Below are 13,122 nucleotides of genomic sequence, written 5' to 3' on the forward strand. Positions count from 1 at the left end.
AACCTCTCCACACACCCACTTCACTTGAGGCATATGCCAAAAAAACTAAAACTGCAAGTAGACAGACAGCAGGTAATTGGGACGGCTGCATACAGCATATTCCCAACCATTGATTTGATAGAGCAACAATGAACCAAATTCACACTTGAAGCAAGGGGAAAAACTCAGTGCAGAATATGTAGAGACCCAAAAGGAGTGAAGATCTTAAAATGACAGCTGAAAATGAGTATTATTTTCACAGCCATGAACAAGTACTAGACATCCAATAGTATGGCACAGAATGACACAGGACTGACTGTGTCTGTTACTCTACATGGAGACTTCCCAATTTTCAACGTTTTGCTTATTATTTTTTAATGAGTACAGTTCCTTTCCTACAGGATTGAATTGCCTGCAGAGGCTAAATTGAAGGCTTAGTTATCCCAAGGCATCGTGTAAACTGGACATGTTCTCAAATGAGAGATTGATAAGTGCTGTTTTTCACATTACACAAGTGTTTTCATAAAGTCAACTATTGCACCTTGTCCTTAACAGTAAAACAAACATGAGACACTTTAAAGGGGACAAATTCAAGACTAATCTTGAAAGTCAATCTATTAGTTAACAAATGGCCTATATAATCAAGCTCAACACAGAGGACTTAGAGGGAAGCAAACATTGTGTATGAGAAGAGACTGACAACTAATAAAATAAATCCAAAATAGATATTTACAAATAGGTATTTACACAGAGAAGGAGGTACACCTGAAGTACTGAGTGAATACTTTGCACCTATCTTTACCAAAGATGATGCTGCTGCCCAAGTCATGGTGAAAGAAGGTAGTTCAGATATTTAATATATTTTAAGATTTGAGGTAGTCTTGGATAGGCTGACTGTACATAAAGTTGATGATGCACTAGTATTGGATAAAATGTACCCAAGAGTAATGAAGGCAGTGATCTTCCAATCCTCATGAGAAGAAAGTGAGGTCTGCAGATGCTGGAGATCAGAGCTGAAAATGTGTTGCTGGAACAGCGCAGCAAGTCAGGCAGCATCCAGGGAACAGGAGAATCGACGTTTCAGGCATAAGCCCTTCTTCAGGAAATCCTCATGAGATACAGGGTGGTGCCAGAGGATTAGAGTATTGTGAATGTTTGTTCAAAGAAAAGTGTTTTTTTTTAAAAAGTTCACTCACTTGTGGGACTTGTGCATTGCTGGCTTGCCAGCATTTATTGCCCATCCTTAGTTGCCCTTGAGAAGGTGGCGGTGAGCTGCCTTTGTGAATTACTGCAGTCAAGTGGATCCAGAATTCCCTTAGGGAGGGAATTCTAGGATTTTGACACAGAGACACTGAAGAAATGGCAATGTATTTCCAAGTCAGGATGGTGAGTGGCTTGGAGGGGACCTTGCAGGTGGTGTTCCCGTGTATCTGCTGCCCTGGATGGAAGTGGCTGTGGGTTTGGATGATGCTGTCTTTAGTGAATTACTGAAGTGCATCTTATAGATAGACAAAAGTGAGGACTGCAGATGCTGGAAATCAGAGCCTAGATTAGAGTGGTGCTAGAAAAGCACAGCAAGTCAGGCAGCATCTGAGGAGCAGGAAAATCGATGTTTCGGGCTAAAGCCCATCATCAGATAGATAGTATACACTGCCGCTACTGAGCATTGGTGGAGTGGGGAGCGATGTGGTGCCAATCAAGCAGACTGCTTTGTACTGGATTGTAACACGCTTCTTGAATACTGCAGGAGTTGCTTCCATCTCGAATGGGAACTATTCTATCACACTCCTGAATTGTACCTTGTAGATGGTAGACAGGCTTTTTTTGGGGGTGGGGTGGGGTGTCAGGTGGAATTATTTACTACAGTCTTCCTAGCCTCTGACCTGCTCTTGTAGCCACTGTATTATATGGTGAGTCCAGCCGAATTTCTGGTCAACAGTAACCCTAGAATGTTGATCATGGGGGAATTCAGTAATGGTAATGCCATTGAACACCAAGGGGCAGTGATTAGCTTGTCTTTTATTGGAAAGACCGGGTGTGGTGGAATATTACTTGCTACTTTTCATGATATTAACTTGCTCTGCTGACCTGCAGGACATTGGTTGTCCTGAGTCTAGGGTGGAATGCCTCTGACTTACAGATTGTAATAAATGACATTATCATCTCCTATTATTCAAAGCCGTTTACATGGTCATTTCCTTGTAACTCAAGTCCTACCATTTACATTTTCAACCCTTATTCAGAAATCAGTAAGAACATTACAGTTGGAATTCTGACTACACCCTGTAGTTAGAAAATTCAATTCACACCAGATCTGCCTATTAGTTCAAGAGACGAGGTGGTCACTGCATTGTGTCTCGAGTACCATGTGACTGTGGGGATTTGGGGGGGGGAGAAGAGGGATGGCTGCGGGTTGTCTTATTGGCATGACTGACTGTGATTTAAAGATCTCGTATAAAGAAAGGACTGCTTCCTTTGTCTGGGGAGAGATTTTGACACGACTTTGTAAGCCCTGCAAGGTGTTTTAAAAGTTCCTCCTGAAAGTTTGTACTGTACACAGCACTTAATAAGATTTGTTTTTTTGTTCACAGAAGTTGGCATATTGCAGTTACATCAAGCGTGTAAGAATCTGAGGAAAAAGAAACTAAGATTTAATGGCAGCAGTGGGATTCCAACACACACCGAGCTTCCAGGTGGACTGAGTAAGTGATCGCCCGAGTGCCGGTTGAGAGAGATGGATGGGCCCACAAGGCAAACTTCACCTTGGTCTCGCTCTCTCTAAACCTACCACTCAGTCAACCCTTCGTCCCCTAGGACTCTGTAATGACAAAATCTAAGATAACTTCTGCACTTGCACACCAAGTTCGCTTTCAGAATCATAAGTCACTGGGAATTCAGAGGTTAAAGTCCCCTATGTAAAAGGGGATTAAAGTCCTCCAGTAGTGAAGTTTGAGGCTCCGGAGTGTAGAGTGCAAGATAAAAAGATACACGACATTTACTGTGCCTGTCTCTATCGCCCTGCCTTAGACTGGTTGTTAAGAGGGAAAACCCCCATGTGAAGGTCAGGATCCTGAAGTGGGAGTGGAGACTACAAACACAGGGTTTGAGGCTCTGGAGCATTTAAAAACAACTTACATATCAGGAACTTCAAAGAAAAACACCTAAACAAAATATGGTATTTCTTATTCCCCACACCTGCCCTTCGAAGTATTTTTGGGACAACACGGCGTCACCAGGAAAAGGGGAAGAAAGTGGAGCAGGCCTGTCAGGAGCCCGACAGTAAAGTACGTTAACTGCTGGGGAAGCTTTGTCCAGACTTTTGTCTCAGTGGAAGTCTCCGTTTCTGGCCTGTGGACTCAACTCGGTGAGTCTTTCTTCTGGGGGACAGGGAGTGGCATGGACTGCGGCGTCCTGTGGTCCACTGCGAGGGTTTTCTCTTTTTAGAAGTGCAATTTCATCAAGAGGAAAAAAACGAGAAATGTTGAAATTAAGGTTGTACTAATACTTGGTCGAAACAGGAAGTTTCAATATAAATTATGCCATACTGAAAGTGTTTGATATTTAAATATTTTAGTTTGTTAAAATACTGGTTCAGAAAATCCTGTTAAGTAACTGTTTTGCCTTAGTTGAATTAGGATCTCAATTCAATGTATTTTGTGGGTCATGTAATAGGGCAGATCTTGTTTTTACATTAATATGATATAACATTAGGTCTTTAAAATTATCAAACATGAAACCTTAAAACAAATTGATTGAGGACAGTGAGCCCCTGATTTGTTTGAAATTCTATAATGCCGGTTTAAAAAAAAACAATTGTGTGTCAGTGGTCATGCTTTAGCCAGATGAAAGTATTGTATTAATCTTTTTTGCTTTTTTTTTTAAAATATAGTGTTCACAAAAAGGAGAGTGTATTTTAATTTTGATGCTTTAAGGTTTGAGAGAATACTAGAACTTGAGGCTAAGCTGTTCCAGTTCTGTCAATTATTGTTAAGGCTTCATTGGCCCTCCTATATTTTGCAAATTAAAAGAATGTTGATCTCTACAAAATTGTAGATTTACTGGTCTGTAATCACTAATTCCAACTGTTTTATTTGGGAAGTTTCATTTGGAGAATATATTTTAATATGTTCTGCATTTGTTTCCAACAAATATTTGAGATTTAAATCGGAACTGAAACTGCCTCTTCAATTGCTAAAGCACAGGAAACATTTTGTTGTTTTCTTGCTGTTCCAGATTTTTGAAATACTTTTCCTGACAGCTTTCACATTAGCCAACTATTAATTTGTCAAAAGGAAAATAATTTTTGAATAACCTGAATGGGGTGCCCAGAGGGCTTGAATTTTGGACCACTGATAAATGACTGAATTGTTTAGGCAGTACATTTTGTAACTTTATGGATTGTATAAATCTTGATAATGTCAAAAATAGTGAACAGAAAACAGACTTCAAGACGACTGAATGTTGAAATAGACAGACACAATTTAGTGTAGTTAAATTTTTGATAACCACCATAGCAAGGAAGGAATGAGAGAGGAAATGCAAAGATACTTTCAGCAGCTAACATCATCAAGAATTTTTCCATTCACAGATAAAGCACGCTGTCGGACCACCACCCCCTCACCACCACCCCCACCACACTACACACCTGATCCAACGGATTCAATCAGCTCCCCAATCATGAGCATGAAAATTGAAAAAGCTAACAATGAAGAAGAGGTCTGTATGTTTTTTGTCAGTGAGCTTCCCATGGATAGGAAACCACATGAGTTTTACCTTCTCTTTCAATCATTTAAGGGATATGAAGGTTCACTGATCAAGCTAATATCAGAACAGACAGTTCTATTTGACAGCAGAACGGGAGCAGAAGCAGCAAAGAATGCTGCATTCACCTCAGATGCTGCAGATTCTATCTACTGCATAAACTGGTCATTCTTGTCATAATAATTGCATATTGTGTGTCAATAACTTGCTTAAGTACCGTCAGTAAGATTCTTATAAAGAAGGTAGTACTGTCATCATTCAATGATAACCACCTAGTTAAGGAGGGAAAATGTTAAGTGCTTTTTTCCTGAGATTCTTACCCACTCGATGCAACTGCAATACCCCATCTGTGAACAACCAAATCTTATCAAGCACAGTTCAGTACAAACTTTCTGGAAGAACTTTTAACACACACCTCACAAGGCTTGCGGAGTCGTGTCAAAAGCTCTCTCCGAACAAAGGAAACAGTCCTTCTTTTATACAAACTCTTTACATCACAGTCAGTAATGCTCACAAGACAATCCCTCGTCACTCCCTCACAGTCACATGTCACTCAAGACACAAATGCAGTGACCAGAAACAATGTAATGCAAACTATCTCTTAATGGCCAGATCTGGTGGGAATTATATTTTTTTAAAATACAGGGAGTAGTCAGAATTCTACCTATAATGTTCTTAATGATATCTGAACAGGAGATGAAAATGTAAATGGCTCTGAATGACAAGGAAATGGCTATGTAAATGGCTCTGGATAATAGGAGATAAGGTAATTTCTTACAATCTATCTATAAGTCAGATGCATCCCACCCGAGCCTCAGGACATCCGATTTCTGCAGGTCAGCAGAGCAAGTTAACTCTTTAATATTACACTTTTCAGTCCAGGCCTGGACATTGACCAGGCTTGCAATATTTGAACACGGACTTTTTCGGTACCTGGGAAATTCATGAAGGGTGCTGTCCATTGTTGGCAAACATCCCACTTCTGACTTTATGATGGAGAGAAGGCCCTCGATGAAGCAGCTCAAGATGGCTGGGCCTTGGGACACTGAGGAACTGCGATATATTCTGTAGAGATATTCTACAGCTGAGATGAAGGATACCCAACCACCACAACCACCTTATGGAACCAGATAGGACTCTGACCAGCAGAGGGATTTTCCTGATTCCCATTGATTACAATTTTGCTAGGGTTCCTTGATGCTACGTGGTCAAATATAGCCTTGATGTCAAGGGCTGTCACTCTCTCATCACCTCTGGAATTCATCTTCTGTCCATGTTTGAAGCAAGGCTGTAATGAGGTCAGGAGCTGAGTGGCTCTGGTTATACCCAAAGTGGGTGTTAGTGAGGTGGTTGTTACTAAGCAGGTACTGCTTGATAGCACTGCTTTTGGCACATTCCATCACTTTACTGATGATTGAGTAGACCGGTGTGGAGGTAATTGGCCAGGTTGGATTTTACAGCTTTTTGTACACAGGGCATACCCACACAATTTTCCACATTGTTGGGTAGATGCCAGTGTTGCAGCTGTATTGGCATAGCTTGGCTCGGGGTGCGGCAAGGTCTGGAGCACAGGTCTTCAGTACTATTGATGGAATGTTGTCAGGGCCCATAGCTTTTGCAGTACCCAGTGCATATAACCATTTCTTGGTATCACATGAGTGAACAGACTTGGCTGAAGACTGGTATCTGTGATGCTGGAGACCACTGGAGGAAGCAGAGATGGATTGTCTACTCAGCACTTTTGGCTGAAGAATACAAACACCTCAGCCTGATGTGTTGGGCTCTTCCGTCATCGAGGATGGAAATATTTTTTGAGCTGGCATCTCCTTCAATCAGGTGTTTGATTGTCTACCATCATTCATGATTGGATGCAACAGGACTGCAGATTTTAGGTATGGTCTGTTGCTTTTGGGAATGCTTAGCTCTGTCTATCACTTGCTGCTTACGCTGTTTGCCACGCAAGTAGTTGTGTTTGGTAGCTTCACCTTACTTTTAGGTATGTTTGGTGCCGCTCCTGACACGCCTTCCTGCATTCTCTATTACATAAAGCTCTGTTCATCAATTATAGGCCAGCTTGGTGATGAGGAAACAATGATTTTGGAAACAATGACTTGGGATGAAAGTAACTTATTCCAATTATTTGAGAGTCAGCATTGATTGAGGCCCATCATATGCTGGTGCACAGAGCACAAATTCAAGAAGGACAACGATAAACAGACTAGGTAGGTTGTTTGAATATGTAGAAGACAAAAAATTAAATGCAGAGAAGCACAACGTGTTTCAATTTCATAAGATTGGGGAAAGACAATATAAAAAAGGTACAATTCTAAAGAAGGTGCAAGTGCAAGGGGAAATGGGGTATGTATACATATAAAATAATTTAAAGTGGCAAGAAAGGTTGAAAACGATTAATAAAATGCACATAATTCTGAATTTAGAAACTGGACTATAAAATGCAAAAACAAGAAAGTTATGATAATAGATCATAGAATAGTACAGCACAGTACAGACCCTTTGGCCCTCAATGTTGTGCTGACCTTTTATCCTACTCTCAGACCAAATTAACCTACATACCTTTCATTTTACTGTCATCCATATGCCTATCCAATCCGGTGTAAAACACTAGTTTGGCCTCAAGTGGAGCATTGCATACTCCAGGAAGGATACAAAGGCAATAGATATTGTGCAGAAAAGTATTAAAAGAATTAGTTATGTTGGTAGATGGGAGGGCATCTTCGGTGAAGAGAATGCTAAACGCTGATTTGATAGTAACATTCAAACTCAGGATGAAATTGTGTCAGTTGGATCGAAATCTTTCCACCAATGGAACAGTTGAGATTCAGAAGAGAAAAAATTGAGGTGAATGGCAAAGACAGCAATGGGAATATGATGAAACCCCCTTTCAGGCAGCAAGTGTTAGAATTTGGAACAAAGGGCCCAACAATAGGGTATAGGTAGATTCAGTCATGACATTCAAAAAGAATAGGACCATTCTCTAAAATAAATTCAGGCAGTACATAAAAGACAATAGCACTAGGTTACTTGCTCTTTCAAAGAGCTAGCAGGGTCTCTTTGGGCCCAATGGCCTGGTTCTGTGCTGTAAATATTCTATGTTTCTTCAGTTTGATGTGACTTTAAGACCATAATTAGATGCAAATTAACACCTAGACAAAGTTTGAGACATTGGCATAGTGCTTAAAAGACTACTCAAAAACATTAGTTTTAACAATTTTCCTAAAGGAGAGGGGAGCAGATTGAGGGAGAGAATTCAAAAACTTAAGGTCTGAACAGCTGAAAGAGCAGCTGTTATTGATTCAGAGGACAAAGTCACACAAGATGGCAGAGTTAGAGAAAAGAGTTCTCAAAGGGTTCCAAAATTGCTGTGATGTATCATTATTCTCTCCTATCTTATCATAACCAAAGCATCACTGGATCCTCTTTCTGCGCTCTCACAATTACCTCTGTGTACTCCAGTTCTATCCTACTTCTCATCTACGTACAGCCCTTTGGCAACAACATTCAAAGCTTTCTGACCTCAAGTTTGCACCATTTCCAGAAGTACCTATTTTCTCATCCCATAAAACAGACCATGCCAAATTTCTGTATATCTACTGCTGAACCTTTAGTCACAACATCATTACCTCTACACACGACTACTCCAATGCACTTTGGCTCATCTCTGACATGCTACCTACCATCTATAAGTCGGAGATCATCCAAAACTCTGCTGTCCACTTCTCATTCTCAAACTTTTCTAATCATAATTATTCTTCCATTGGGGCTACATTTTCAACTGTCTAAGATCCAAGATTTGGAAGTCATGTTCTATACCTCTGTCTCTACCTCACTTTCCCCTTTAAAACACTTTAAAAAAAATTCCTTTCAAGCAAGCTTCTGGTCATCTGTCTCAAGTAATAGCTAGGTGTCATTCTTCACTTTATAACGCACCTGTGACATGCCCTTCAACATATTAAAGGTGTTAAATAAATGTTGCCACTGGTTGTGGGGCTTGAGGAGTTGGCCATGGAACAATTAGAACAAGAGGATGAGAATTAAATGGGAGTCAATGTAGGTCAGTGAACACAGGAGTGACAGGTGAACTGGATTTCTTGCCAGTTCGTACATAGGTAAAGTTTTGGATAATATTCAAGTCTGGGGGTAACATAAGCAGTAATGAGGTGGTTAGCAGCATAGTGGTTGAGGTGGAAGTGAAGGAAGACAAATGTTTTGGAGGGGAAAGTTGTCAGGTTCAGCGATGGGGAAGTTATGCAGGCAAAAGCTCAAGCTGGGTCAAATAGTAACAGTCAAATTTGAAATGATTTCTACCACCTATAATTGCTGCAGCCTTCCTTGCTTCATTTATTAATTTGTTTTAGATTAACTGATGGAAATTGATGGTCATGAGTCGTCAGTACCATTCATTGCCACGATGGCAAGGCAAATTAGGTAGACTGTGACGTTTATTAACAATAATTCCTGACTAAATACCATATTAGTATGACCACCACACAGTCAATGTGGAGACAAAGTCCCACCTTCACATTGAAGATACCCTCTAGTGTTCTTTCTAAGCTGAAGAGCTGTGTATCTGTTGCTCCCATTGTTCCTCGCACGACAATCAGTATCAGTACGTCAATCGTGGCACTGACTTCTAATTCCAGATGTTGATGCTGTGCGCAAGCTTTCGAGGCCTAAGCAGCTGGTATAAAATTAGAGTTCTGATCAAGGGTCCTGCCTGAAACATCAACTCTCATGCTCCTCTGATGCTGCTTGACCTGCTGTGCTTTCTCCAGCTACACATTTTATCGAAACTGACTTTCCAACATCCGCAGTCCTATCTCAAAGGCACAAAATTAGAGGGACTGCTGTCTCCATTGTGTTGTGTGGAACTGCCATAATGCTGAATGCAACAGGTTTTGAACAGACTGAGCAATTAAAGACTTAGCACTTTGAGGTGTCGCAGGGTAGCAGCAGATCTTAATCAACTACAATCCATAACCTCACGGCCTGGCATATCACCCCACTTTACCACTGCAACCAAGCCAGGGATCAACCTTGGATCAACAAAGATCAAAGAGCATCTCAGGAACATCAGGCACACCTAAAAATGTGGTGTCAACCTGATGAAGCTGCAGCACAGGACTATAAAACCAGCATTAGCAGCACAATAGCTAGTAAAATTCTATAACCAATGGATCATACCTAAGCTCTGCAGTTCTGCCAAGTCCAATTGTGAATGATGGTGCACAATTAAACAACTAACAGAAGGCTAAGGCCCTATAAATTCCCCCAAAACAACAATGTAAAATACAAACAAAAACTGAAATTGCTGGAAAAGCTCAACCTGTCTTGTATCATCTGTGGAGAGAAATCAGAGTTAACATTTCAGGTCAAGTGAACTCAGAATGCAAAATACAATACTAAAGCATTTGCATCCATTGTCAGCCAGAACAGTCAAGCAGATCAAAAACAATCATTCGGTCATGACAGGAAACAGGAAATGCAAGAACCAGTTACAAATCTCAGTGGGCAGTAAGGTACCCAAACTTTTTTACAATAAGTACAAATGTTAAGGACAGAAGTACTTGAAAAAGCATAGTCGTAATGCCATTGGAATAGAAGAGTAAATGTTTACATTTTGTATTAGTGAGGTGCAAGTCAGGAAAATGGATTTCATAGACTTTAGATAACAAAAACCTCACAAAACTGACCAATTCTAGACACTACAGGATTAATTCCACAACAGAGCACAAACAGCTGGCTACATTTGCTCCACATTTGACACCAAACTGAGATACAATCTTCAATTAAAATCCACAACAGCATTGCTATCACTGAAATCAATAATCATACCCATCAGCAATTGCACTTCTTATAATAAACCTATTATATTCCACTAAACTAGCTGATGTTAGTTCATCTCAATTCTAGAAAGTAGAAGAATAGTCAAGCGATACAGCTTACTCAATGCCTTACATCTTGTGGCTTCTGTATTGCTCGTCCTTCTCTTTAAGCAAAATGAAAGCTATCTTAAGATAAAATGGAAATAAGGTCCCCCATTCCTAAACTGTTGGCGAATGTCACTTCAGTTTCACACATCAGATGCAAAAATATCCTACTGGAGATGTATATGACACAAATTAATCCTGACAGAGACAGGAAAAAGACCTGGAGGAACTCTGTTGGGCTATCAAGAGACAAAAGCTAAATATGCATTCTAGCAAGAGGGCTCATATCACAGTGTTAATGTCTCCATCTCTGGGTCAGAAGGTCCAGATTCAAGTTGCACCTGCTCCAGGAGTATGTAGTAACATGTCTGGTTCATTAAAAATATCTATACACTAGTAAATCTAACTACTTGTAACTTCTGTACAACCTTCTAGCTAACATAGGTTGGGAGAGTTCCTACATGCATGAAAAACACAGTCTGTGAAGTTTTATCAATAGACATGAAGAAGGTGTGCCTTTAGCAATAGAAATTGTTGGGTTGTTCCATCATTATTCCTGTATGCACCCACCACCACCTACCTCTAAGTTTTGGATTAAATCAAATAGCAATGGTTGCTCTAGGCCTACAGTAATCAATCTACACAGATCTGGGTTTTGAAAGCTAAGGGTTGCACCACTTCATTTGTGAGACTGTCACATGAAATGCATTAGATTGGCGATTTAACTCTTGGGAGCAATAACATCTCTAAGGTTTGGGGAGTATGATTTACTTAGATAGGTATAGATAACAGAGACAAAGTATCCTGATAAGTTGTTGATCCCATTTGGTTCAGTCTTGGCAAATATTTCTGCTTTAATGATTATGCTCAATGAATACATAATACAAATGCCCATTTTAAGCTCAAGCCTTGTACAGGTTAAGTGTAGATCAAAGTTTGTCACCTATATTTTTAAGTGATGAACTTGCAATTCCATACATTTCTCATTACTGCACCTTAGTTTCCAAACTTTTTGGAATCAGATCAGCTATATTCCTATTGAGCAGGCTCAAGGAGAAAAATGTTTATTTCTTCTCCTGGCTTGCACACTTGTATTCAAAATAAAACATGCTCAGATTTTTAAAATTTACTTACCCTTTCTATTGCTTCCTTCTCCTGGGGTGTAACCTGGATGTAGTTAGTGTGTGGTGACCCATGACCCTCTGCCCCTTCACTTCCAGCCTCTCCCAAAGGATCATTCAACATCTGAACAAACTGCTCCTGATGCTGAGTAATTTGCTGGAAAGCAATTTGAAACAATCAGTGCAACTTGCACAATGGGACACTATTCCAATCAACCAGTAACTCATAATTCAATACTGTAATCAAGTTATTTATTCCAAGAAAAATCACAATGTAGAATGTTTGTTTTTAAAAGTAATGGTGGTGCTTTTTGGCATGGATATTTCCTATGTCAAGCAGTGAATGTCAACATTAAGCAGCATTAAGTCAGACCCAATGTGTCTGGATGAAAAGTGATGCTCCTTTTATTTTATGTCACAACGTGTTTCAGAATCATGACAGCACAGGAAACAGCAATTCAGCCCACAAATACTAAGCTGACTCGCCACAGAAAATCCTACCAGTGGCTTTCTTACCCTTAGAGTAGCTTCTAAGGGCATTTCCCTCAACTTCCTCTACAGCTTCTTTAGTTCTAACCAGAGGGGAGGAGGTATCTTACGGTCAGTGTCTCTGGACTAGTAATCCAAAACCCCAGACTAATATAATTGGGATATGGGCTCAAGTCTCATTAGACCAGATCAAAAATTTGAATTAAATAAAATCTGGAATTAAAAACTGGTTGAATGACAATCATGTAATTTTTAGAAAAAACCAACCCTTCACTAATGACCTTCAGAGAAGGAACTCTGCTGTCCTTACCTGGTCTGGCCTATGCACGACTCCAGACCCACAGCAAAGTGGTTGATTCCTAATTGCCCTCTGAAATGGCCTAGCAAGACACTCAGTTGCATCAAAACCACTACAGAATCTACTAAGCCACTGGTAACAACAGCAGCCACCTGACAGTCATAATGCATGGAAGCATACCTTTACTGACAATGTCCCAGGTACCATCATTATTATCCTTGGGTATATCATCAAGTCCTACCAGCAGAACAGACCCACCACAGTTGACAGAAGATTCATATACTGTCATGAGGAAGTTGTCTTGGGGGTCCCCAACATTGCCATAAAACTTCATTATCTTTACTGTGGTAAAAACAATGACTGCAGATGCTGGAAACCAGATTCTGGATTAGTGGTGCTGGAAGAGCACAGCAGGTCAGGCAGCATCCGAGGAGCAGTAAAATTGACGTTTCGGGCAAAAACCCTTCATCAGGAATAAAGGCAGAGAGCCTGAAGCGTGGAGAGATAAGTGAGAGGAGGGTGGGGG

At 40.3% G+C, this 13,122-nt stretch overlaps 1 protein-coding gene across 3 annotated transcripts in view; it reads right to left on the reverse strand.

Annotated features, from left to right (window-relative positions):
- The window catches only part of LOC122565130 (UV excision repair protein RAD23 homolog B-like), an 80,096-nt gene that overhangs the window by 4,006 nt on the left and 62,968 nt on the right, over positions 1-13,122 (reverse strand). For 2 of the 3 annotated variants that reach the window (XM_043720781.1, XM_043720780.1), the window contains exon 9: positions 11,823-11,966. The exons of the other annotated variant lie outside the window; for it this stretch is intronic. In XM_043720781.1, coding sequence (XP_043576716.1) covers positions 11,823-11,966 — 144 coding nt within the window. The remainder of the gene's footprint in view (positions 1-11,822; positions 11,967-13,122) is intronic. 3 annotated transcript variants of the gene reach the window in all.

This window comes from Chiloscyllium plagiosum, chromosome 31, assembly GCF_004010195.1.
Source record: "Chiloscyllium plagiosum isolate BGI_BamShark_2017 chromosome 31, ASM401019v2, whole genome shotgun sequence".
In the NCBI taxonomy this organism is placed as follows: Eukaryota; Metazoa; Chordata; class Chondrichthyes; order Orectolobiformes; family Hemiscylliidae; genus Chiloscyllium; species Chiloscyllium plagiosum.